Consider the following 24,053-nt stretch of genomic DNA (forward strand, 5'->3'; position numbering starts at 1 on the left):
AGCACTTCAACTCCCCCTCCCACTCCATCTCCGACCTCTCTGTCCTGGGTCTCCTCCATGGCCACAGCGAGCAGCACCGGAAATTGGAGGAACAGCACCTCATATTCCGTTTGGGCAGTCTGCACCCCGGGGGCATGAACATCGAATTCTCCCAATTTTGTTAGTCCTTGCTGTCTCCTCCCATCCCCCAGCCTTCGGGCTCCTCCTGCTTTTCCCTTTCTTGTCCCCACCCACCCCCGCCTCCGATCAGTCTGAAGAAGAGTCTGGTCCTCCCACTGTAGGGGGCGCCGGTGAGTCTGGTCTTCCCACTGTAGGGGGCGCCAGTGAGTCTGGTCCTCCCACTGTAGGGGGCGCCGGTGAGTCTGGTCTTCCCACTGTAGGGGGCGCCAGTGAGTCTGGTCCTCCCACCACAGGGGGCGCCAGTGAGTCTGGTCCTCCCACCGCAGGGGGCGCCAGTGAGTCTGGTCCTCCCACCACAGGGGGCGCTGCAACCGCCGGTCCGGCGTGACGAGTTTAGTGAGCGCCGGTGAAGACAGGAGGAGATGGTGAGTGTGTGAGGGGAGAGAGGAGAGTGAGAGGGAGGGGGGGTTGAGGGGAGAGAGGGAGGGAAGGGGAGAGAAGGGTAGAGAAGGGGAAAGGGAGAGGGAGAGGGTGAGGAGGAAGGGGAAGGGGAGAGGAGCCGATCGGGGCCGGGCTGAGGCGGAGCGACGGTTCTGTCAACTCATCGGCCCTTCCCCCGCCCCCCCCACACACCGGGATAGAGAGAAAGAGAGAGAGAGAGAGGGATAGATAGAGAGAGACAGAGACAGAGAGTGAGAGAGAAAGAGAGAGAGAGATAGAGATAGATAGAGAGGGATAGATAGAGAGATATATATATATAGATAGATATAGAGAGGGAGAGAGAGGGAAAGGGAGATAGAGAGGGATAGATACAGAGAGAGAGAGAGATAGAGAGGGATAGATAGAGAGGGATAGAGAGAGAGAGAGAGAGAGAGATATAGAGAGAGATATAGAGAGAGATAGAGAGGGAGACAGATAGATAGATAAAGAGAGAGAGATAGAGAGACAGAGAGAGAGAGAGAGAGCGAGATAGAGAGAGAAAGAGATAGATTAAGATAAAGGGTGAAATGTGAGGGTGAAGGGGACGGAAGGGACAGTGATGGTGGGGAAAGATAAAAAGGGGAAGGAGAGAGAGAGAGAAAAAACAAAGCAAGAAGAAGGTATAGGGAGGGGAGAGAGGGATTGTGGGGAGGGGGAGAGAATGAGGGGCAGAGAGGGGGAGTGAGAGCAATAGAGAGGGGGAGTGATAGAGAGGTGGGGTGAGAGAGAGTGAGAAGGTGTGGGGAATGGAGGGATATGGATTATGTGCAGTTAGGTATGAGATGGCATCATGTCATGGGAACAGACATTGTGGGCTGTAGGGCCTCTTCCTGTGTTGTACTGTTCATAAGCTTCTATGGTTCTTTGTTTGGGAAAGAGCCAGAAAATCATTTGGATGGGAGGAAGCAGGTCTTGTTACTGAAAAGAGAACCGGTCCTATGGTCCAATTTCAATCTCACAGAAGGCTATCTATGAGCCGTATCCACACAGATGTAAATTGTTTCCTTGACGTTCATATTCCTCTTGTTTACTGAATATAGTTGTGTGTCCCCTCCATCGACTCCTTTAAGTCAAGACTAAAATCTAATCTATACTCCCAAGCCTTTCCTGACGTCCACTGAGCAAGGGCTATATGTATATGTGTATGTAGTTTGTTTGTTTATACTATTCTTATAACAAACGTAAAGCACTTTGGCCAACAAGAGTTGTTTTTTTAAATGTGCTATATAATAAATGTGACTTGACTTGACTCACAGACGGCTGTGTGTGTGTAGACATGGGTTACAGATCTCTGTATTCACGTGTTGCCCATGGTGCTGCTGGAAGGAGGAGAGTTGTATTGCCTGGGCTAGTAACAGGTCAGGGATGTAGGAAAAGGTGGAATCTATTCCAGAGTCATACATTGTGCAAACAGGCCCTTCGGCCCAACTTGCCCACGCTGACCAACATGTCTCATCTACACTAGTTCCACCTGCCTGCGTTTGGCCCAAATCCCTCAAAACATTTCCTATCCAGGTACCTGTCTTAATGTTTCTTAAATGTACAGATAGTACCTGCTTCAACTACCTCCTCGGCAGATTGTTCCATACACCCTTTGTATATAAAAAAAAAGTTACCCTTCAGGTTCCTATTAAATTTTTCCCCACTCACCTTAAACCTATGTCCTCTGGTTCTCGATTCCCCTACTCTGGGTTAAAGACTCATCTACTGCATCTATTCCCCTCATGATCTTAAATCTCAATCTATTCCTCCCATGATTTTATGCACTTCCGATTCCCTTCCTCAACTAGATAGTGGCTGATCAGAGACTCTGTTATGTTTTTTTGCATCTTTCATTCATTTGTTATATATCTCTCTACATCACCGTGTGTATCCCTCGTCTCCCTTTCCCCTGACTCTCAGTCTGAAGAAGGGTCTCGAGACGAAACGTCACCTATTTCTTTTAACAATAGACAATAGGTGCAGCTGTAGGCCATTCGGCCTTTCGAGCCGGCACCGCCATTCACTGTGATCATGGCTGATCATCCACAATCAGTACCCTGTTCCTGCCTTCTCCCTATATCCCCTGACTCCGCTATCTTTAAGAGCCCTATCCAACTCTCTCTTGTAAGTATCCAGAGAATTGGCCTCCACTGCCTTCTGAGGCAGAGAATTCCACAGATTCACAACCCTCTGGGTGAAAAAGTGTTTCCTCGTCTCTGTTCTAAATGGCCTACCACTTATTCTTAAAATGTGGCCCCTGGTTCTGGACTCCCCCAACATCAGGAACATGTTTCCTGCCTCTAGCGTGTTCAAACCCTGAATAATCTTATATGTTTCAATAAGATTCCCTCTCATCCTAAATTCCAGAGTGTACAAGCCCAGCCGCTCCATTCTATCAACATATGACAGTCCCGCCATCCCGGGAATTAACCTCGTGAACCTACGCTGTCTGAGCCGCTGAGTTACACCAGCATTTTGTGTCTAAACTCTGTTACGTTATCCAGTTGAAGTGGTGACTGTCTGCTCTTGCCCCCTTAGGGTCAGAGTCAAAGTGGTGGTCACGGAGCCGGTGGTGGCAAGAAGGATGACAAGGTGAGTGTTACTTAACTTGGCGTCATGTTCGGCAAATCATTGTGGGCCGAAGGGCCAATGCCTGTGCTATCTCAGGCTGTTCAACCATACGTTGTACAGATCCACCACCAATTTTCCGGCAACTGGTGGTCCGGCACGTCCTTTAATCCGGACAAATTTACGAGAGTGCACTGTTGAGGCCAGGAAGCCAGCGGGTAAGATTCACCCTGGCCACAAACTCTTTGAATCACTTCCCTCTGGAAGGCAACTCCGGACTCTCAAAGCCACCAGAGCCAGACATAAAAACAATTTTTTTCCACGAGTAGTAGCTCTACTCAATAACCAAAAGTCCGAAGCCTCCATTTGCTCCGGTATTTTATTTCATTCACATGTTTAATCAATAATGTTTTATTCTTAATGGTTTACTGCATGTCGTGTTGTTACTTGCGAGCGGAGCACCAAGGCAAAGTCCTTGTATGTGTACATACTTGGCCAATAAACTTATTAATTCATTCATTCAATCATGGTGGCCATTGATGTAACATCTTAAGCGCTCATAACATACAATTGAACCACAGACCTGTTCTGTTAAACATACGGGGCACTTCACGACAAACGAGTGGGGCCAGAATGAAAACATGCCGACCCACATGGTGTTGCCGGAGCAGGGGGTTTGAATCTGACAATAGACAATAGGTGCAGCAGTAGGCTATTCGGCCCTTCGAGCCAGCACCGCCACTCAACGTGATCATGAGCGATAATGACTGATCATCCGCAATCAGTACCCCCGTTCCTGCCTTCTCTCCATATTCCTTAACTCTGCTGTCTTTAAGAGCTCTATCCAGCTCTCTTTTGAAAGCATCCAGAGAACCAGCCTGCACCGCCCTCTGAGGCAGACAATTCCACACACTCACAACTCTCTGTGTGAAAAAGATTTTCCTCATCTCCGTTCTAAATGGCTTACCCCTTATTCTTATACTGTGGCCCCTGGTTCAGGAATCCCCCAACATTGGGAACATGTTTCCTGCCTCTAGCTTATCCAAACCCATAACAATCTTATATGCTTCAATAAGATTCCCTCTCATCCTAAATTCCAGAGTATACAAGCCCAGCCGCTCCAATCTATCAACATATGACAGTCCCGCCATCCCGGGAATTAACCTGGTGAACCTAAGCTGCACTTCCTCAATAGCAAGAATGTCCTTGCTCAGGTTTTAAGACCAAAACTGCACACAATACTCCAGGTGTGGCCTCATTAGGGCCCTGTACAACTGCAGAAGGACCTCTTTGCACCTATACTCAACTCCTCTTGCTATTAAGGCCGACATGCCATTCGCTTTGGCAAGGCAGGGACATGGAATCCGCATGCAGACGTCTAAAGATAATCCCTTTGCTTTTGAAAGGATAAGAAGAAGAAATACGAGCCACCCGTGCCGACCAGAGTGGGGAAGAAGAAGAAGAAAACGAAAGGACCAGATGCTGCCAGCAAGTTGCCCCTGGGTAAGGTTTCATATCCAGATGTGAAGGAAGTGAACTGCAGATGTTGATTGACACCAAAGATAGATGCTAAATGCTGGGGTGACTCAGCGGGACAGGCAGCATCTCTGGAGAGAAGGAATGGGTGACGTTTCGGGTCGAAACGTCACCCATTCCTTCTCTCCAGTGATGCTGCCTGACCCGCTGAGTTGCTCCAGCATTTTGTGTCTATCTTCAGCACGGACATTGTGGGCCGAAGAGCCTGTCCTGTTCTATGTTCCTTGTGCTCTCACCTCAGTACGGAGTCTATGCGCTGCTTCCTCTGCTATACTGTTCTATGTTCATAGTCAGCATGGACATTGTGGGCCGAAGGGTCTGTTTCCACGCTGTGTGACTATGTTCAGCACGGACATTGTGGGCCGAATTGTCACCCATTCCTGCCTGCCCCACCGAGTTACTCCAGCATTTCCTATCCAGGTGCCATCTTAACCTGGCATAATTGTCAGCACAATCATTGCGGGCCGAAGGGCCTATTCCTGTGCTGCAACTGTCCCATATCAGGCAATTCAACTTCATACATCGTACCCGGTCCACCACCGATTTTCCGGCAACTGGCAGTCCGGCACCTCCTTTAATCCGGACAAAATTCCGAGAGCTCGCTTGAAACCTCCCCCACCCACCCTCTGGAAGTCGCCCCCGAAAATGTGGCGCCTCGGCCGGGTGAGGGACTCCCACTGCCAATCGGCGGGTGGAATTTGCCCCCTGCGGCCGGGGCTCTGGAACTCCGGCCCGGCAGACCCGTTCCCATGGTCGACTTCCGAGGCCGCCTTGGTGGACCAGTATCTCAGCCCACCCCCCCTCCCCGGTCCTCTAGGTCCTAACCTCGTGGTTACATAGAAACATAGAAAATAGGTGCAGGAGGAGGCCATTCAGCCCTTCGAGCCAGCACCGCCATTCATTGTGATCATGGCTGATCGTCCCCAATCAATAACCCGCGCCTGCCTTCTCCCCATATCCCTTGACTCCACTAGCCCCTAGAGCTCTATCTAACTCTCTCTTAAACCCATCCAGTGACTTGGCCTCCACTGCCCTCTGGCAGGGAATTCCACAAATTCACAACTCTCTGGGTGAAAATGTTTTTTCTCACCTCGGTCCTAAATGACCTCCCCTTTATTCTAAGACTGTGGCCCCTGGTTCTGGACTCGCCCAACATTGGGAACATTTTTCCTGCACCTAGCTTGTCCAGTCCTTTTATAATTTTATATGTTTCTATAAGATCCCCCCCTCTGGTTGAGCAGGACGGAGCAGCCGGGCTCCGGCAGGTCCTTGTCCACGAAGGATCAGAAGCCGACGTAACGCTCGGAGCCCACGGTTGTCGTCGATGATTTCCCCCAGCGTGCCGACCGACATCGGGGTCGGTCTCGGGTCGTCCACCTTGGACGGGGCAGTTCAGGCGCCTCGATCCACGATCACGCCATCCCCTCACCTCCCCCTGGACACCGCTCGGCCTCCGTGCCTCTGAGGGTGTGGGAGGTGAACTCCAGCCCACTCACCAGCGCTGCTCTTTGCCTGCGTCCACTGCCGCCATCTTGAATCCAAACTAAACAAATCTAAGCACTAGTTATAATGACATATTTTAATTGATTCCAGTATGTGCATTAACAAAGCATCATCAGTAACCTCTGTGTCCGTCTGCCCTAAGCCTCTGTGTCCGTCTGCCCTAAGAATAGGCCCCCACACTGCCCTAGACGGCATGGTGGTGCAATGGTAGATTTACTGTTGCCTAACATCGCCAAAGAGCCTCTGTATCTCGAAATTAAAAATACTAAGTTTTCAAGAGAGAGTTAGACTTAGCTCTTGGGGCTAACGAAATCGAGGGATATGGGGGAAAAAGAAGGAACGGTGTACTAATTGGAGATGATCAGCCGTGATCACATCGAAGGGCCGAATGGTCTACTGCTGCACCTATTGTCTATGTTTCTAAAATAATTTGCCCTCTTTCCTCTGTGTATTGACAGTAACCCCTCACACGCAGTGCCGTCTGAAACTGCTGAAACAGGAGCGGATAAAAGACTACCTCTTAATGGAAGAGGAGTTCATCAGAAATCAGGAACAGATGAAACCGCTGGAAGAGAAACAAGAGGTTAGTGCTGGAGGACGGCCAAGGGATGAGGCAGCGTTGCCGCTGCACTGGAGGGGTTTTACACGTGACAGTATTTACCCCCACCCTGATTCCATGTGACTACGTGGCGTCTGTCGCTGTTTCTGTCTGATTCTTCTCTCCAGTATCTGTCACCCCTTTGTCTCCCGTTCATCCCCATCCTTCTGCATGGGCGGAAAAATTAATCCAAACTAAGGGGCGGGACAGGACACACGTCCCCTCCTTGCTTTGAGACAATCCCCCGCCCCATGTTTTATAATCCGAACTTTATCAGACGCTTTCTAAGGGCTGAATCGGCCCCTTCGCGAGGCCTTTCGGCGTCCGGCGCGGCTTCAAATCAAACTGCTGCATCGATGCTCCCGATGTTGAAACCCCCCGCCAGGCGATGAAAGGCCCCGCGAACGGGCCGATTCAAGCCCCACAATTCGGGGCGGACGAAGCTGCATTGGCTGGAGTTCAGTCCCGGTCCCAAAGCTTTTCACTGTACCTCGGTGAACGTGACCATAAACTAAACCAAACGCCTCTCTTCCAGCTTTCTCCCCCTCCACTACAATCAGTCTGAAGGAGGGTCCCGACCCGAAACGTCACCTATCCATGTCCTCCAGAGATGGTGCCTGACCTAAGGAGTTACTTGTTATTGAAACATAAATGATTATTAAGGGTTTGGACACGTTAGAGGCAGGAAACATGTTCCCGATGTTGGGGCAGTCCAAAACCAGGGACCACAGTTTAAGAATAAGGGGTAAGCCATTTAGAACGGAGATGAGGAAACACCTTTTCTCACAGAGTCTGTGGAATTCTCTGCCTCAGAGGGCGATGGAGAACGGTTCTCTGGATACTTTCAAGAGAGGTAGATAGGGCTCTTAAACATTGCGGAGGCAGGGGATATGGGGGGAATGCAGGAACGGGATACTGATTGGGGATGATCAGCCATGATCACATTGAATGGCGGTGCTGGCTCGAAGGGCCGAGTGGCCTACTCCTGCACCTATTGTCCAAGGGTCTCAACCCGAAACGTCGCCCATTCCTTCTCTCCAGAGATGCTGCCTCACCCGCTGAATTCCTCCAGCATTTTATGTCTACCTTTGATTATAATCTTGTATTGGTTAGCACGCTGCAAGGGCTTTTCACTGTACGTCGGTGCAGGTGCCAATAAAGTGGTGTGTGTTGATCGTGACGCTGTTGTTATCTCTGCCACTGACAGGAGGAGCGGTCCAAGGTGGACGACCTGAGAGGGACACCGATGTCGGTCGGCACCCTGGAGGAAATCATCGACGACAACCACGCCATCGTCTCCACGTCCGTGGGCTCCGAGCATTACGTCAGCATCTTGTCCTTCGTGGACAAGGACCTGCTGGAGCCCGGCTGCTCCGTCCTGCTCAACCACAAGGTCAGGGGACAGTCGGCGCCTTGCAGACGAGTCCACTTGAAGCCGGGTGATCTTTATTCCATGTGCAGGAAGAAACATATAAGATTGTTAAGGGCTTGGACACGCTAGAGGCAGGAAACATGTTCCTGATGTTGAGGGAGTCTAGAACCAGGGGCCACACAGTTTAAGAATAAAGGGTAAGCCCTTTAGAACAGAGACGAGGAAACACGTTTTCTCACAGAGAGTGGTGAGTCTGTGGAATTCTCTGCCTCAGAGGGCCGTGGAGGCAGGTTCTGTGGATGCTTTCAAGAGAGAGCTAGATTGGGCTCTTAAAAATAGCGGAGTCAGGGGATATGGGGAGAAGGCAGGAACGGGGATGATCAGCCATGATTACATTGAATGGCGGTGCTGGCTCGAAGGGCCTCATGGCCTACTCCTGCACCTAGTGTCTATTGTCTATTGAACCACTGCAGAGGCTGGTTTCCACTGAAGATAGACGCAAAATGATGGAGTAACTCAGCAGGACAGGGAGCCTCTCTGGAGGGAAGGAATGGGTGGTGTCCCAGGTGGAGACCCTTCTTCAGAAGAAGGGTTTTCGACCCGAAACATCATCCATTCCTGCTCTCCAGAGATGCATGCTGTCTCGCTGAGATGCTGGCCGATCCTTATTTAATCCTGGCAGCTGCGCTGATGTAAAAAAAGATGGAGAAGAAATCAGAACAGTTTGGTATTTGTTCCTGTATTTGTCGCCAGATCAGTTCTTCTCCATTAAGGCACCTGGTTGACAGGTGTCAGGTAGACGCACAGAGTCTCTTGCCCAGAGTAGGGGAATCGAGGACCAGAGGACACAGTTAAGAATAAGGGTTAAGCCATTTTGAACGGAGACGAGGAAACACCTTTTCACACAGAGAGTTGTGAGTCTGTGGAATTCTATGCCTCAGAGGGCGGTGGAGGCTGGTTCTCTGGATACTTTCAAGAGAGAGCTAGATAGGGATCTTAAAGATAGCAGAGTCAGGGGATATGGGGAGAAGGCAGGAACGGGGTACTGATTGGGGATGATCAGCCATGATCACATTGAATGGCGGTGCTGGGTCGAAGGTACTCCTGCACCTATTGTCTATTGTCTATTAACATAGGTTTGAAGGAGAGGGAAGATTTAATAGGAACCTGAAGGGTAACTTTTTCACACAAACGGGGGTGGGTGTATGGAATGAGCTGCCAGAGGAGGTAGCTGAGGCTGGGACTATCGCAACATTTAAGAAACATTTAGACAGTTACACGGTTAGGATAGTTTTAGAGGGATATGGGCCAAATGCGGGTGGGTGGGACTAGTGTAGAAGGGACATGTTTGTGGGTGTGGGCAGGGTTGGGCCGAAAGGGCCTGTTTCCATGCTTTATCACTCTATGACAATGATATGCGTGAAAGTTGGGAGAGTCGCGCAGTGGGCCAAGTCCTTGTTGTTCCCGAGAGATGGGAGAAGAGACTTTGTTTAGATGTTAGAGATGCTCGATCTGTTCCAGGGCCTGGCCAAGGTGGCCATTCGCGGGTCACACCAGAGTCGGCTGCCTGCCCCTCTTCCGGGCCCTACGTCCGTGCCCGCCTGTCCCTGGAGAGTGAACACAGTGTCCACGGGGTCTCTAGAGGCCTTCTGTGAACGCTGGTCATCGCGGGGTGGGCAGTCAGGTAGATAAAGATGCCGATATTTTATTATAATGATCGCCTGATGTCATGTGACTTTTGAAAGTCTTTGTACCCTCTGGTACACTGTAAAATGCAATGAGTGAATACAGTCCAATGTTAAGACGGAAAAACCAAGTGACGGGTTGTACATTGCTTTGGCCCCAGGTCCACGCTGTGATCGGAGTGCTGACGGACGACACGGACCCGCTGGTGACTGTGATGAAAGTGGAGAAGGCTCCGCAGGAGACGTACGCTGACATCGGCGGCCTGGACAACCAGATCCAGGAAATCAAGGTGGGGGCTAGCGACACACGTCAACTCTGTCACTCCTGCAGCAGCTCCACACTTCAATCCAGCAGGCTTTAGAGAGATGACCCTTCAGCCCACCAGGTCCGCACTATCCTACACACGGGGGTATGAAGGAGGGCTCCAGCCATAAACGTCACCCTGTCCTTTTTTTCCCCGACCTGCAGAGTTACTCCAGCACTTTGAGTCTAACTTCGAGGTGGAAGATAGCAACCTTCATGTGTTTCCTGTTTCGACGAATGCAATCAACCCGGATGCGTAATAAAATAAGATCAAATAGAACAAGTTGTCCTACAACTTTAGGTTGTGCACGCCACACGCAAGAAGAAGAAGTCTATCTTCCCTGCACACTGACAATAGACAATAGGTGCAGGAGGAGGCCATTCAGCCCTTCGAGCCAGCACCGCCATTCAATGTGATCATGGCTGATCATCCCCAATCAGTACCCCGTTCCTGCCTTCTCCTCATATCCCCTGACCACACTATTTTTAAGAGCCCTATCTAGCTCTCTCTTGAAAGTATCCAGAGAACCTGCCTCCACCGCCCTCTGAGGCAGAGAATTCCACAGACTCACCACGCTCTGTGAGAAAAAGTGTTTCCTCGTCTCCGTTCTAAATGGCTTACTCTTTATTCTTAAACTGTGTGGCCCCTGGTTCTGGACTCCCCCAACATCAGGAACATGTTTCCTGCCTCTAGCGTGTCCAAGCCCTTAACAATCTTATAAGTTTCAATGAGATATCCTCTCATCCTTCTAAACTCCAGAGCGTACAAGCCCAGCTGCTCCATTCTCTCAGCATATGACAGTCCCGCCATCCCGGGAATTAACCTTGTGAACCTACGCTGCACTCCCTCAATAGCAAGAATGTCCCTCCTCAAATTAGGGGACCAAAACTGCACACAATACTCCAGGTGTGGTCTCACTAGGGCTCTGTACAACTGCAGAAGGACCTCTTTGCTCCTATTGTCCTACTGAGGTCAATTTACAATTAACAGAAGCCACTTAACCTGCAAACCTACACGTCTTTGGAGTGTGGGAGTAAACCAGAGCACCCGGAGAAAACCCATGCAGGTCACTGGGAGAACGTACAAACTCGGTACAGATAGCGCCCGTAGTCGGGATGGAACCCGGATCTTCTGGCGCTGTGAGCAGCAACTCTGCCGCTGAGCCACCGTGCTGTGGGATGTTGTGAAAGGTTGGGGTGGGGACGGGGTGAAGAGCAGCACGTAATAGCATGTCTATCATTCCGTCCTTTCATCATGTTTGTATTTCCTGCAGGAATCCGTGGAGCTCCCCCTCACCCACCCCGAATATTACGAAGAAATGGGCATTAAACCTCCGAAAGGAGTCATTCTGTACGGCGCGCCTGGTACAGGTAGGTGTCAACTCTGTCAGCAATGCAGCTTTCCTCAATCAACTTCCCGAATCTCTTCAATTTAAGCTTTGGGATTATTTATGTCACGCGTACCAAGGTACAGTGAAATGTTTTGTTTTGCGTGCTATCCAAACAGATCAGATAATATCATACATCAATAGAATCAAGTGAAACCCAAGTACTAAGAATAAGGGTAGACAAAAGTGCTGGAGTAACTCAGCGGGTGCAGCAGCATCTATGGAGCGAAGGGCCCGAAACGTTGCCTATTTCCTTTGCTCCATAGATGCTGCTGCACTCGCTGAGTTTCTCCAGCACTTTTGTCTACCTTCGATTTTCCAGCATCTGCAGTTCCTTCTTAAATTCTAAGAATAAGGGGTAAGCCATTTAGAACGGAGACGAGGAAACAGAGAGTTGTGAGTCTGTGGAATTCTCTGGATGGCCGGTTCTCTGGATGCTTTCAAGAGAGAGCTAGATAGGGCTCTTATAGATAGCGGATTATGGGGAGAAGACAGGAACAGGGTACAGGTGCACAACCTTTTATCCGACAGCCTTGGGACCAGACACTTTTCGTAATTTGGAATTTGTCGGTCTTCGGAATGGAAATTTTTTAGCGTAGATTTTAATGGCTGGCTCGGTGGTAGAGTGCCCGGCTCATATCCGCAAGGTAGCGAGTTTGCGCCTTGATCCCGGCAGTTCCTCGGTCGCGAGTTTCAGTCTTCAATGGAGTTTTTTCTTGCAGAATAAATGTCTGTATGAAATGCAGTGTGTTGAATGAATTCCTGAATTTGTAAATGTGACCGCAGCATTGAATCACCTCCCGCACTCATGTCACCCTAGCGGGGCTTCATGCCCTAAGGCGGTTTAAGGCGACATTTTCACACTCTTATATCCGTGTGCAGCAGAGGCGCCAAAAATGTCTGGTTTCTTCCAGGTAGGCGATATACCCTCCCGGGCAATATACCCTCCACTTCTCTTTTATGAAGGTGAATTAGTTCCCCTTTCTTCCAGGACCGACCCGAGGTTCCGTTGTCACCTCTGCGGGCCACCCTCGGTGAACGCTCACTCAACTTTGTCTTGGGATTCCTACTCTCCCACGCAATGTACCCTCACCTTCTCTTTTATGAATGGGGATTTAGTTCCCCTTTCGTCGAGGACCGACCGGAGGTTCCGCTGTCACCTCTGCGGGCCGCCCTCGGTGAACGTCCTGTCTCCCTGTCCCTGGGATAGCAGGGGGCGATCAAACAGCACAATACCCCCCTCCCCCACCCCCAACTCCAGAGGAATCCGCTCCCCGATGGGCCGCTACGGCGACAAGTGGCAGTTCGCCCACAGCCCGAGCTGCGCCACCCCAAGAACAAGACGCACCTTGCACACCAGCAGCAGCTGCCCCTCTGGAGTTGGAACGGGGCTGGGCTGGAGTTGCTGGTCTGGGATCTCCGTGCTTGCAGTGGGCCTGGGGGGGGTCGGTGTCCCGATGAGAGGGTGCAGCTCGGGCTGTGGGCGAACTGCCACTTGTCGCCGTAGCGGCCCATCGGGGTGCGGCTTCTGGTGGTCCCGATGTCTCCCGCTAGTTTGCAGTTTTCCTCTGGAGTTGGAACGGGGCTGGGCTGCTGCTGGCTGTGGGTCTCTGGGATCTCCGTGCTTGCAGTGGGCCTGGGGGTCGGTGTCCCGTTGGTCCTGACGTCTCTGGTGACTGGCATTGCCGACGTGAAGACAGTGCAAAGCCCCCACGCCGGTGCAATGGGCGGGGAGCTGGAGAGGGAAGGGGTCACACACATGGCCGGGAAGCAGAGGGGTGTAGGTGGGGTGAAACTGAAGGGAGCGACAATCTGCTGCTCCCTGCCCGCTGAGTTAAAAAGTTCACACGCAAGACTGTGTATCGTGAGTCTACCGTGGGAACTTTTAAACTCAGCGGGCAGACAGCAGCATATTGTCAATTATTAACCCTCCCGCGCAATATACCCTCACCTTCTCTTTTATGAATGGGGATTTAGTTCCCCTTTCTTCGAGGACCGACCGGAGGTTCCGCTGTCACCTCTGCGGGCCGCCCTCGGTGAACGTTTTCAAGGACCTTTTTTCAAGGACTGAAAAAATGTCGCTATTCGGAGGTTTTCGTTATTTGGATCTTCGGATAAAAGGTTGTGCACCTGTACTGTGGATGATCAGCCATGATCACATTGAATGGCGGTGCTAACTCGAAGGGCCGAATGGCCTACTCCTGCACCTATTGTCTATTGTCGACTAGAAACAAGGAACGGCAGATGCTGCGTTACGTAAAAGGAAACAATATGCTGGAGTACCTCAGTGGGTCAGGCAGCACCTGGAGGACATGGATAGTTGATTTTTCAGCTTGGGACCCTTCTTCACACTTCTTCACGTACAATCAGTAGAGCAAAGTGGAAGATACAGAGTGCAGAAAATAGTTCTCAGCATCGTAGCGCATCAGTTCCACAGACCAAGTCCAATGTCCGCAATGGGGTAGAGGTGAATCGGACAGTACCCTAGCTTATGGAAGGACCGTTCAGAAGCCTGATAACAGAGGGGAAGAAGGTGTTCCTGAGTCTGGTGGTGCGCGCTGTCAAGCTTCTGTACCTTCAGCCGGACGGGAACGGGGGGGAAAAAAGGAATGACCGGGGTGGGATAAGTCTTTGATGATGTTGACTGCTTTTCTGAGGCAGCGTGAAGTGTAGATGGAGTCAGTGGTGGGGAGTGTGGTTTGTGTGATGGACTGGGCGATGTTACTAGTGGTTCAGCGGGCGAGAGTGTAGGACGTGTGAGGGGCTAGAGGGGGCCTACTCTGCCAGTTGGCCCACTCGGTGTACAGTGTGGGGGCCCTGCGCCAGCACACGGAACAGCCAGGGAGAGGAGGGATAGCATGGAAATAGGCCCTTCGGCCCACCGGGTCCGTGCCGATAAAGGAAACAGGCCATTGTCAGCTGTGGGCTGGGTGAAAACGGTTCCAGACAATGAGACTCAACAAGTTGACTGAAGCTAGTGCGATGTGGGTGGGGGAGGGATAGCGAGAGAGGGGATGCAAAGGTTACTTGAAGTTGGACAAATCAATATTCATTCCACTGTAGATAGACACAAAATGCTGGAGTAACTCAGCGGCGCAGGCAGCATCTCTGAAGAGAAGGAATGAGAGCCTTGAAGGCTCTCAACCCAAAACGTCACCCATTCCTTCTCTCCAGAGATGCTGCCTGTCCCGCTGAGTTACTCCAGCAGTTCATATCCAGGTGCCATCTTAACCTGGCATAATTGTCAGCACAATCGTTGCGGGCCGAAGGACCTATTCCTGTGCTGTAACTGTTTCGGGTCGAGACCCTTCTTCAGACGTTTACCCACACTCATTCCACTGTACTGTGTTCTATGATCCACACTGCACCGCACAGTTTGCTAACACAAGCCTCTTGTTTAATGGCGAGCAGGTAAAACTCTGCTGGCGAAGGCGGTGGCGAACCAGACGTCTGCGACCTTCCTGCGGGTGGTGGGCTCGGAGCTGATCCAGAAGTACCTGGGCGACGGCCCAAAGCTGGTGCGGGAGCTGTTCCGCGTGGCCGAGGAGCACGCGCCCTCCATCGTCTTCATCGACGAGATCGACGCCATCGGCACCAAGAGGTGAGCCCGCGGCCGCCCACTGCCATCACGCTGCACAGACGCAGCGCGGAAACGGTCGCCCTGCAGCACCATGGCTGTCAGCTGCACCGCGGACAAACGCCGCCATCCCCAGCACCTGATCAACTCCCACTCCTGTTCCCCATTGAGTGCACTGTAGACTTTAGAGATACAGCGCGGAAACACCAGCGATTGCCCCTACACTAACACTATCCCACACACTAGGGACAATTTACAATTTTCACCGAAGCCGATTAAACTACAGGCCGGCACGTCTCTGGAGTGGGGGAGGAAACTGGAGATCTGTGGCACCGCACTAGCTCTGTGTGTATGTGTGGCTGGATCGACTATGGTGTGGCACTGTGCTTGCTGTGTGTGTGTGTGCTTGCGTGCGTGTGTGTGTGTGTGGTTAGACTGTGTATGGAGTGGCACCATACTGTGTAAAGCCAGCCCCATTGTGAACTTGTGCTCCATTCCCAGGTACGATTCTAACTCTGGCGGTGAGCGTGAGATCCAGCGCACCATGCTGGAGCTTCTCAACCAGCTGGACGGCTTCGATTCACGGGGTGACGTGAAAGTGATCATGGCCACAAACAGGATAGAAACCCTGGACCCCGCTCTCATCAGACCAGGTCAGCTCTCACCTACACTGGAAACTGCTCGCTAGTCTGCTCCACAAAGCCTCTAGTCATGGAAGACAAATCATAGGTGTATTTAGTTTCGGGATACAGCGCGGAAACAGGCCCTTCGGTCCACCGAGTCCGCGCCGACCAGCGATCCCCGTACATTGACACTATCCCACACACACGGGGCAATTTGCACCCAAGCCAATTAACCTACAAACCAGAACTACTTTGGAGTGTGGGAAGAAACCGGAGATCTCACGCAGTTCACAGGGAGAACGAACAAACTCCGTATAGACACCACCCATAGTCAGGATCGATCCCGGGTCTCTAGTGTTGGATGTCAGCAACTCTACCGCTGCGGCAATGTGCCGACCTTTGTTGGACATTGTTCAACGGGAACGTGATCATGTTCAGACTCGATAGATTGCCCGCAGTTTTCCGCCTGGTTTGTTGGTCAGAGACTGGCCGCTCGTTCACAAGTTATTGGAGTAGAATTAGGCCATTCGGCTCATCGAGTCTAGTGTGCAATTTAATCATGGCTGATCTCTGCCTACTAATCCCATTTTCCTGCCTTGTCCCCATAACCGTCGCCCCTCGATGGTGGCTTGAGAGGGAGTGCTCTGTTACTGCCTGCACCAACACAGGGGCAATACCTGAGCCTCACCCTGTTGCTTTGTACCTCCTGGGCAAATGGCGCTGGTGTGGGGCATCCACCCATCTGCCGGTCAAACCCCGGCCCACCGCCTGTATCCACTTATCACTCCAGACGGACACAACAAGCTGGAGTAACTCAGCGGGTCAGGCGGCATCTCTGGAGAGAAGGAATGGGTGACGTTTTGGGTCACAGTGATGCCAAACACAAATTGGAGGAGCAGCACTTCATATTGCGCAAGAAGGAACTGCAGATGCTGGAAAATCGAAGGTAGACAAAAATGCTGGAGAAACATCTATGGAACGAAATAGGCAACGTTTCGGGTCTGTAGAAGGGTCTCGACCTGAAACGTTGCCTATTTCCTTCGCTCCATAGATGCTGCCTCACATGCTGAGTTTCTCCAGCATTTTTGTCTCCCAGCACTTCAAATTTCCCTTGGACAGCTTATTATAATCTGTCCGAAGAAGGGTCCTGACCCAAACGTCGCCTCTCCATGTTCTCTAGAGAACTTTCTGACCCGCTGAGTTACTCCGGCATTTTTGTGGGATTTTTATTTCTGTAAACCAGCATCAGCAGTTTCTTATGTGGAAGAAAGAACTGCAGATGCCGGATAAAATCAAAGGTGGATGCAAACTGCTGGAGTAACTCAGCGGGTGAGACCCAAAGTGTCACCCATTCCTTCTCCATTAGATGCTGCCTCACCCGCTGAGTTACTCCAGCATTTTGTGTCGGCTGTTTCTCGCGTCTAGTTTCTCTTGCTCAATGATCCACCTTTTATTATAATGTATACAAAGGTACAGTGAGATCTTTTTTTGCATACACCACAGTAATATTATTGGCATGCATTGGTACAATTCCCAATTAAGTGCCCACTGAGTCTAATGCAAAAGCTGCCAGGTTTCAGCTCCACTTGCCAGTCCCAGAGGCAGTTGTTGGTCACAGAGCCATCGCCTCCATCTAGTTATGTTCCAACCCTGATAGACTCAAAACGCTGGAGTAACTCAGCAGGTCAGGCAGCATCCCTGGAGAGAAGGAATGGGTTGACGTTTCTGGGTCGAGACCCTTCTTCAGACATCCATTATGTTTAGCATGACATTGTGGACCGAAGTTCCTGTGCTGCACTGTACTATATATGTGGACAGATGTGTTCCCCGGCCTATTTTACAACCCAGCAGTATGAATATTGATTTATCTAACTTCATTATCCTTGCTCTCCCCCTCTTCTTTTCTCCCTCTCTCCCTCTCTCTTTCTCTTTCTCTTTCCCCTCTCTCTCTCTCTCTCTCTCTCTCTCTCTTCTCTTTCTCTCTCTCTCTTTCTCTCCCTCTCTCTTTATCTCTCCCTCTCCCTCTCTCGGCCCCTCCCCTACCCTAGTTCTCCGACTAGTTTCACTGCCCTCCTGACTAATTTTACTCTTGGTCTGCCTCCTTGTCAACTTCCCCTCAGCCAACAATGATCTAATCTACATTGCCTTGTACATCTGCTTTGATCTGTCATTTTCACCCTTCCTATCTCGAGTTTCCCGCTCCCCCGACTCTCAGTCTGAAGAAGGGTCTCGGCCCGAAACGTCACCCATTCCTTCCCTCCAGAGATGCTGAGTTACTCCAGCATTCTGTGTAAATTTTCCCTTGACTGGTGTCATTTGGCTGCTGGGTTACTTTCCGACAACGTTATTGCGGACCTAAGATACTTATTACACGGAGCATTGAGGTTTAGTTTAGTTTAGTTCAGAGATACAGCGCGGATACAGGCCCTTCGGCCCACCGGGTCCGTGCCGACCGGCGATCCCCGCATACGAACACTATCCTACACACACTAGGGACAATTGTGTTTACATTTACACCAAGCCAATTTACCTACAAACCCACGCGTCTTTGGAGTGTGGGAGGAAACCGAAGATCTCGGGGAAAACCCACCTCTGGTCACGGGGAGAACGTACAAACTCCGTACAGACAGCACCCGTAGTCTGGATCGAACCCGGGTCTCCGGCGCTGCGAGACAGCAACTCTACCGCTGCACCAACACAGATCTCCCCTCTTGTTTCATGCCCTTGCAGGCAGGATCGATCGTAAGATTGAATTCCCTCTCCCGGATGAGAAGACGAAGCGGCGAATCTTCCAGATCCACACGAGCAGAATGACGGTGGCGGTGGATGTGAGCCTGGATGAACTGATCCTGGCCAAAGATGACCTCTCTGGGGCAGACATCAAGGTGAGTGGAGAACCTGGTCCTGTTTGTCACTCCATGCCACGAGCTACACTGACTCCTGGGTGCAGGAGATGATCATATGGATATCTTTAAGACGCAGATTTGAGAGATTCTTGATTAGTGCCGGTGTCAGGTGTTGAGGGAACAATGGATCAGTCATGATTGAATGGCGGAGTAGACTTGACAGGCTGAGTGGCCTCATTCCTGCCTCAACCAGAGAGCAGTGCTGAACTACCATCTACTCTCTGATGTCCCTCGGACTATCCTTGATCAGACTTTGCTGCCTTTACCTTGCACTAATCGTTATTCCCTTATCATGTATCAATAAGAATAAGGGGTAAGCCATTAAGAACGGAGACGAGGAAACACTTTTACTCACAGAGAGTTGTGAGTCTATGGAATTCTCTGCCTCAGAGGGCGGTGGAGGCCTGTTCTCTGGATACTTTCAAGAGAGAGCTAGATAGGGCTCTTAAAGATAGCGGAGTCAGGGGATATGGGGAGAAGGCAGGAACGGGGTACTGATTGGGGATGATCAGCTATGATCACATTGAATGGCGTTGCTGCCTCGAAGGGCCGAATGACCTACTCCTGCACCTATTGCCTATTGTTTAATACACTGTAAATGGATTGATTGTAATCATGTATTGTCTTTCTACTGACTGGTTAGCACGCAACAAAAAGCTTTTCACTGTACCTCGGTATATAATGGCATATAGTGTGGAACCCCAACTTAGAAACATAGAAATTAGGTGCAGGAGTAGGCCATTCGGCCCTTCGAGCCTGCACCGCCATTCAATATGATCATGGCTGATCATCCAACTCAGTATCCCGTACCTGCCTTCTCTCCATACCCTCTGATCCCCTTGGCCACAAGGGCCACATCTAACTCCCTCTTAAATATAGCCAATGAACTGGCCTCAACTACCCTCTGTGGCAGAGAGTTCCAGAGATTCACTGCTCTCTGTGTGAAAAAAGTTCTCCTCATCTCGGTTTTAAAGGATTTCCCCCTTATCCTTAAGCTGTGACCCCTTGTCCTGGACTTCCCCAACATCGGGAACAATCTTCCTGCATCTAGCCTGTCCAACCCCATTAAGAATTTTGTAACTTGCCAGCAGTGACCAAGATGTCCCATCTACAGGAGTCCTACTTGCCCACATTCTCTCCTATCCGCGTACTTGTCCAATTGTTTATTCAAAGTTATTATAGGACCTGCCTCAGCTACCTCCTCTGTCAGCTTGTTCCATACATACACCCACCGCCCTCTGTGTGGCCAAGTTACCGCTCAGGTTCATATTAACTCTTTCCCCTCTCATCATCAACCTATATCCTCTGGTTCTTGATTCTCCTTCCCTGGGTCTTCCTTCTCTGATCATTCATTCTATCTATTCCCCCTTATGACCTTACTACACTCCTCCATAAGGTCACCCCTCAGCCTCCTGCTCTCCAACGTATAAAGATTGATTTAAACATATAACATCAGCCCACCGAGTCCACACCGACCATTGATCAGCCGTTCACACTAGTTCTATGTTATCCCACTTTCCCATCCGCTGAGGACAATTTACAGAGGCCAAATAATCTACAACCGCGCACGTCTTTGGGATGCGGGAGGAAACAGAAGGCTGCGGAGGCCAATTCCATGGATATTTTTAGGGCAGAGATAGACAGATCCTTGGTTAGTGCGGGTGTCGGGGGTTATAGGGTGAAGCCAGGAGAATGGGGTCGAGAGGGAGAGATAGATCAGCCATGATTGAATGGTAGAGTTGACTTGATGGGCCGAACGGCCTAATTCTGCTCCTATCACTCATGATCAATAGACAATAGGTGCAGGAGTCGGCCATTCGGCCCTTCGAGCCAGCACCGCCATTCAATGTGATCATGGCTGATCATCCCCAATCAGTACCCCGTATTGAATGGCGGTGCTGGCTCGAAGGACCGATTGGCCTACTCCTGCACCTATTGTCTATTGCCTGTTGTCTATTGAACTTACGAAACCGGAGCATCCGGAGAAAAAGCAGGCGGTCACAGGGAAAACGTGCACACTCCGCACAGACAGCACCCGAGGTGGGGATCAAGCCCCGGGTGTCTGGTGCAAGCGAGGCCGCGGCTCTACCACGGTGCCAGCCCGCTGTCACGTGCGCGGGCGTGTTCAATGACAGAGAGGTTTGGTAATGCGGCGAGTCTGGATTAACCTGGGCCCTATCCTTGTTCCAGGCCATCTGTACGGAGGCCGGTCTGATGGCTCTACGTGAGCGAAGGATGAAGGTGACTAACGAAGACTTCAAGAAGTCAAAGGAGAACGTCTTGTACAAGAAGCAGGAGGGCACTCCCGAGGGTCTGTACCTTTAACCTAACTGTTCCTCGCACAAACCTTGCCACGTCACCTCTGGAGAAAGCTCTCGGCTGCGGGAGTCTGGTGACGGACATTCGCATTCAGGGTGTTTGTTTTGTCTGGCTTGCTTCATCACTCCAACAGGAGCCCTTCCTCCCTGTAAGTCCTATCTTAATAAATAAAATATAAACCCTACCTGTTTTGCAATGAACTGCGGCGGTTCCTGTCAGCTACTGCGACGGTTGTGCTTTGATGAGATGCTCTTTTCTTTTCGATGGTCAATTTGGGGTTAACCCTGCGGAAACAAGGAACTGCAGGTGCTGATCAACGTGCTGGAGTAACTCAGCTGGTCAGGCAGCATCTCTGGAGAACATGGATAGGTGACGTTTCAGGTCGACCCAGGTTCAATCCTGACCTCGGATGCTTGTCTTTTTGAAGTTTGTGTACGTTCTCCCCGTGATCTGCGTGGCTTTTCTCCGGGATCTCTGGCTTCCTCACACTATAAAGATGTACAGGTTTGTAGGGTAATTGGCTTGGTAAAATTGTAAATTGTTGTGTGTGTGTGTGTGTGTGTGTGAGCGTTAGCGCTCGGGGATCGCTGGTTGGCATGGACTCGGTGACGTTTCTGATCGAGACCCTTCCGAAAACAGGCCCTTCGCCCCACGAGTCCGCACCCACCAGCGATCCCCGCACAAGGGTCTCGACCCGAAATGTCGCCCATTCCTTCCTTCCAGAGATGCTGCCTCACCCGCAGATTTACTCCAGCATTTTGTGTCTGCCTTCGGTGCACCAAGGGGCCTGTTTCCGCGCTGTATCTCGAAACTAAACTTGCTAATGAATTCCTTTGTGAACGGCTGCAACCGCAAAGCAAGAACGGTGTTAATCTGAAGCCATTCAGTTCCTGTCTTGCCCCCTAAGCTCATTAATTGTGTGCCTGAAACAGCAGACAGTTGTACCAGCCAGTGTTGGTCCTCAGCAATACACAACGGGCACGCACTCCTGCAGACCTGTTAATCTTTGACAGGCTCTTTCACAGTTGTAGAACGAACAGTCGCTTGAATATTTATCCTACAGTCACAGACTTCAAGGTGCTTCAGACTCCAGGTACTTCATTGACACCTCTACCCAAGTGCAGAGGAATTAATTTTTTGCATATAGTGCAAGTGACAATCCAAATATCTATTCGTCACAGTTACAGTTTCGTTTATTGTCACGTGTACCGAGGTACAGTGAAAAGCTTTTGTTGCGTGCTAACCAGTCAGCGGAAAGACAATACATGATCACAATCCAGCCATTTACAGTGTACAGATACAGGATAAAGGGAACAATGTGAATAACATCTAGTGCGAGTGGATGTGCAGAGGTGCTGGCTCGAAGGGCTGAATGTGGCCTACTCCTGCACCTATTGTCTAATGTCCAGTAAAGTCCGATCAAAGATAGTCCAATCATACTGATGTGGCGAGATACAAAATACAAGATACAAATACATACTGATGTGGCGAGATACAAGATTTGTCCCGAAACGTTGCCTATTTCCTTCGCTCCATAGATGCTGCTGCACCCACTGGGTTTCTCCAGCACTTTTGTCTACCTTCAATTTTCCAGCATCTGCAGTTCCTTCTTTAATACAAAATGCAAGAGTAACTCAGCGGGTCGGGCAGCATCTCTGGAGAAAAGGAATAGTTGTAATTTCATACTTCATACCCTTAAACCCTTCAGACTCTCTGAAGAAATGGTCGCGACCCAAAACGTCACCTTTTCCTTTTCTCCAGAGATGCGGCCTGACCCTCCGAGTTGCTCCAGCATTTTGAACCTATCTATAAATCAGCATCTGCAGCTCCTTAACGATAGACACAAAATGCTGGAGTAACTCAGCGGGACAGGCAGCAACTCTGGAGAGAAGGAATGGGTGACGTTTTGGGTCGTGACCCTTCTGCAGTTCCTTCCCACACGTACTAATGGGGTGGCAGCTCATTCCATATACCCACCACCCTTTGTGTAAAACACACAAACTCCAGAGTTACCTCTCGGGTTCCTATTAAATCTTTCCCCCCCCCCACCCCTCGTTTATTTCCTCTGGTTCTCGATTCCCCCAACTCTGGGCAAAATACTTTTTTGCGTCTACCCGATCTATTCCTCTCATGATTTTATACTTCTCAATAAGATCACCCTTCATCCTCCTGCAGTCCAAGGATTAAAGCCTGCCACGTTGTAAAATAAAGTCTGTTGTTTGGGTCTGAGTATTAGAACTGGTGCCAGCTGTGGTGAGGCCGCATTTAGAATATTGTGTTCAATTCTGGGCAGCATGTTACAGGAAAGATGTTGTCAAGCTGGAAAGGGTTCAGAGAAGATTTACGAGGATGTTGCTAGGACTAGAGGGTCTGAACTATAGGGAGAGGTAGAGTAGGCTGGGTCTCTATTCCATGGAGCGCAGGAGGATGAGGGGAGATCTTATTGAGGTGTATAAAATCATGAGAGGAATAGATCAGGTAACGCATGGAGTCTCTTGCCCAGAGTAGGGGAATCGAGGATCATAGGTTTAAGGTGAAGGGGAAAAGATTTAATAAGAATCTGAGGGATATCTTTTTCACATGAAGGGCGGTCGGTGTATGGAACAAGGAGGTAGCTGAGGCTAGGACTATCCTAATGTTTAAGAAACATTTAGACAGGTACATGGATAGGACAGGTTTGGAGGGATATGGGAGTAATGTAGCTGGGACATGTTGGCCGGTGGAGGCAAGTTGGGTTGAAGGGACTGTTTCCACTCTGTGTCACTCTATGACTATTTCATGAGCAGATAATGTCACCTTAATGTTGACATTGTATTTAAATGGGACTCATTTCCATCACTTGTTCCTGGTTTCACAGCCCGTTTATTTTTATGAGTTCCTGCCACATTCCTGGTGCTTCGAGTACTGAGATTATACTTTTCACCTTGTACGTGGGTCTTTATTTCACAAAAAGCTATTTATCACATAATGCGTTGCTGCTGCAGCCAGCGAAGTGATCCGTAAACAAGACGTGGCACGCGTCAATGTTGAAATGTCTTAGCCCAAAGTTTCCTGGAGGCTGCAGATGTAAGGAACTGCAAGTGCTGGTTTAC

At 50.4% G+C, this 24,053-nt stretch overlaps 1 protein-coding gene across 1 annotated transcript; it reads left to right on the top strand.

Annotated features, from left to right (window-relative positions):
- The first annotated feature begins 509 nt into the window (after positions 1 to 509).
- On the top strand, positions 510 to 21,145 carry LOC129700041 (26S proteasome regulatory subunit 4). The gene is made up of 11 exons (XM_055640207.1): positions 510 to 545; positions 3,121 to 3,174; positions 4,557 to 4,653; positions 6,648 to 6,772; positions 7,995 to 8,180; positions 10,006 to 10,134; positions 11,423 to 11,519; positions 14,948 to 15,137; positions 15,615 to 15,766; positions 18,467 to 18,621; positions 20,833 to 21,145. Exons 1-11 carry the CDS (start codon positions 543 to 545, stop codon positions 20,965 to 20,967), a joined length of 1,323 nt encoding a protein of 440 aa, XP_055496182.1. The 5' UTR covers positions 510 to 542; the 3' UTR covers positions 20,968 to 21,145.
- Positions 21,146 to 24,053: the final 2,908 nt, after the last annotated feature.

The sequence above is a fragment of the Leucoraja erinacea genome, chromosome 9 (assembly GCF_028641065.1).
Source record: "Leucoraja erinacea ecotype New England chromosome 9, Leri_hhj_1, whole genome shotgun sequence".
Taxonomy (NCBI): Eukaryota; Metazoa; Chordata; class Chondrichthyes; order Rajiformes; family Rajidae; genus Leucoraja; species Leucoraja erinaceus.

Bases quoted from the DNA above. Each gene is read 5' to 3' on its own strand.
- LOC129700041 (XM_055640207.1), top strand. The intron at 8,181-10,005 runs GTCAGGGGACAG...CTTTGGCCCCAG, and splicing joins CCGTCCTGCTCAACCACAAG to GTCCACGCTGTGATCGGAGT. The intron at 15,767-18,466 runs GTCAGCTCTCAC...ATGCCCTTGCAG, and splicing joins CCCCGCTCTCATCAGACCAG to GCAGGATCGATCGTAAGATT.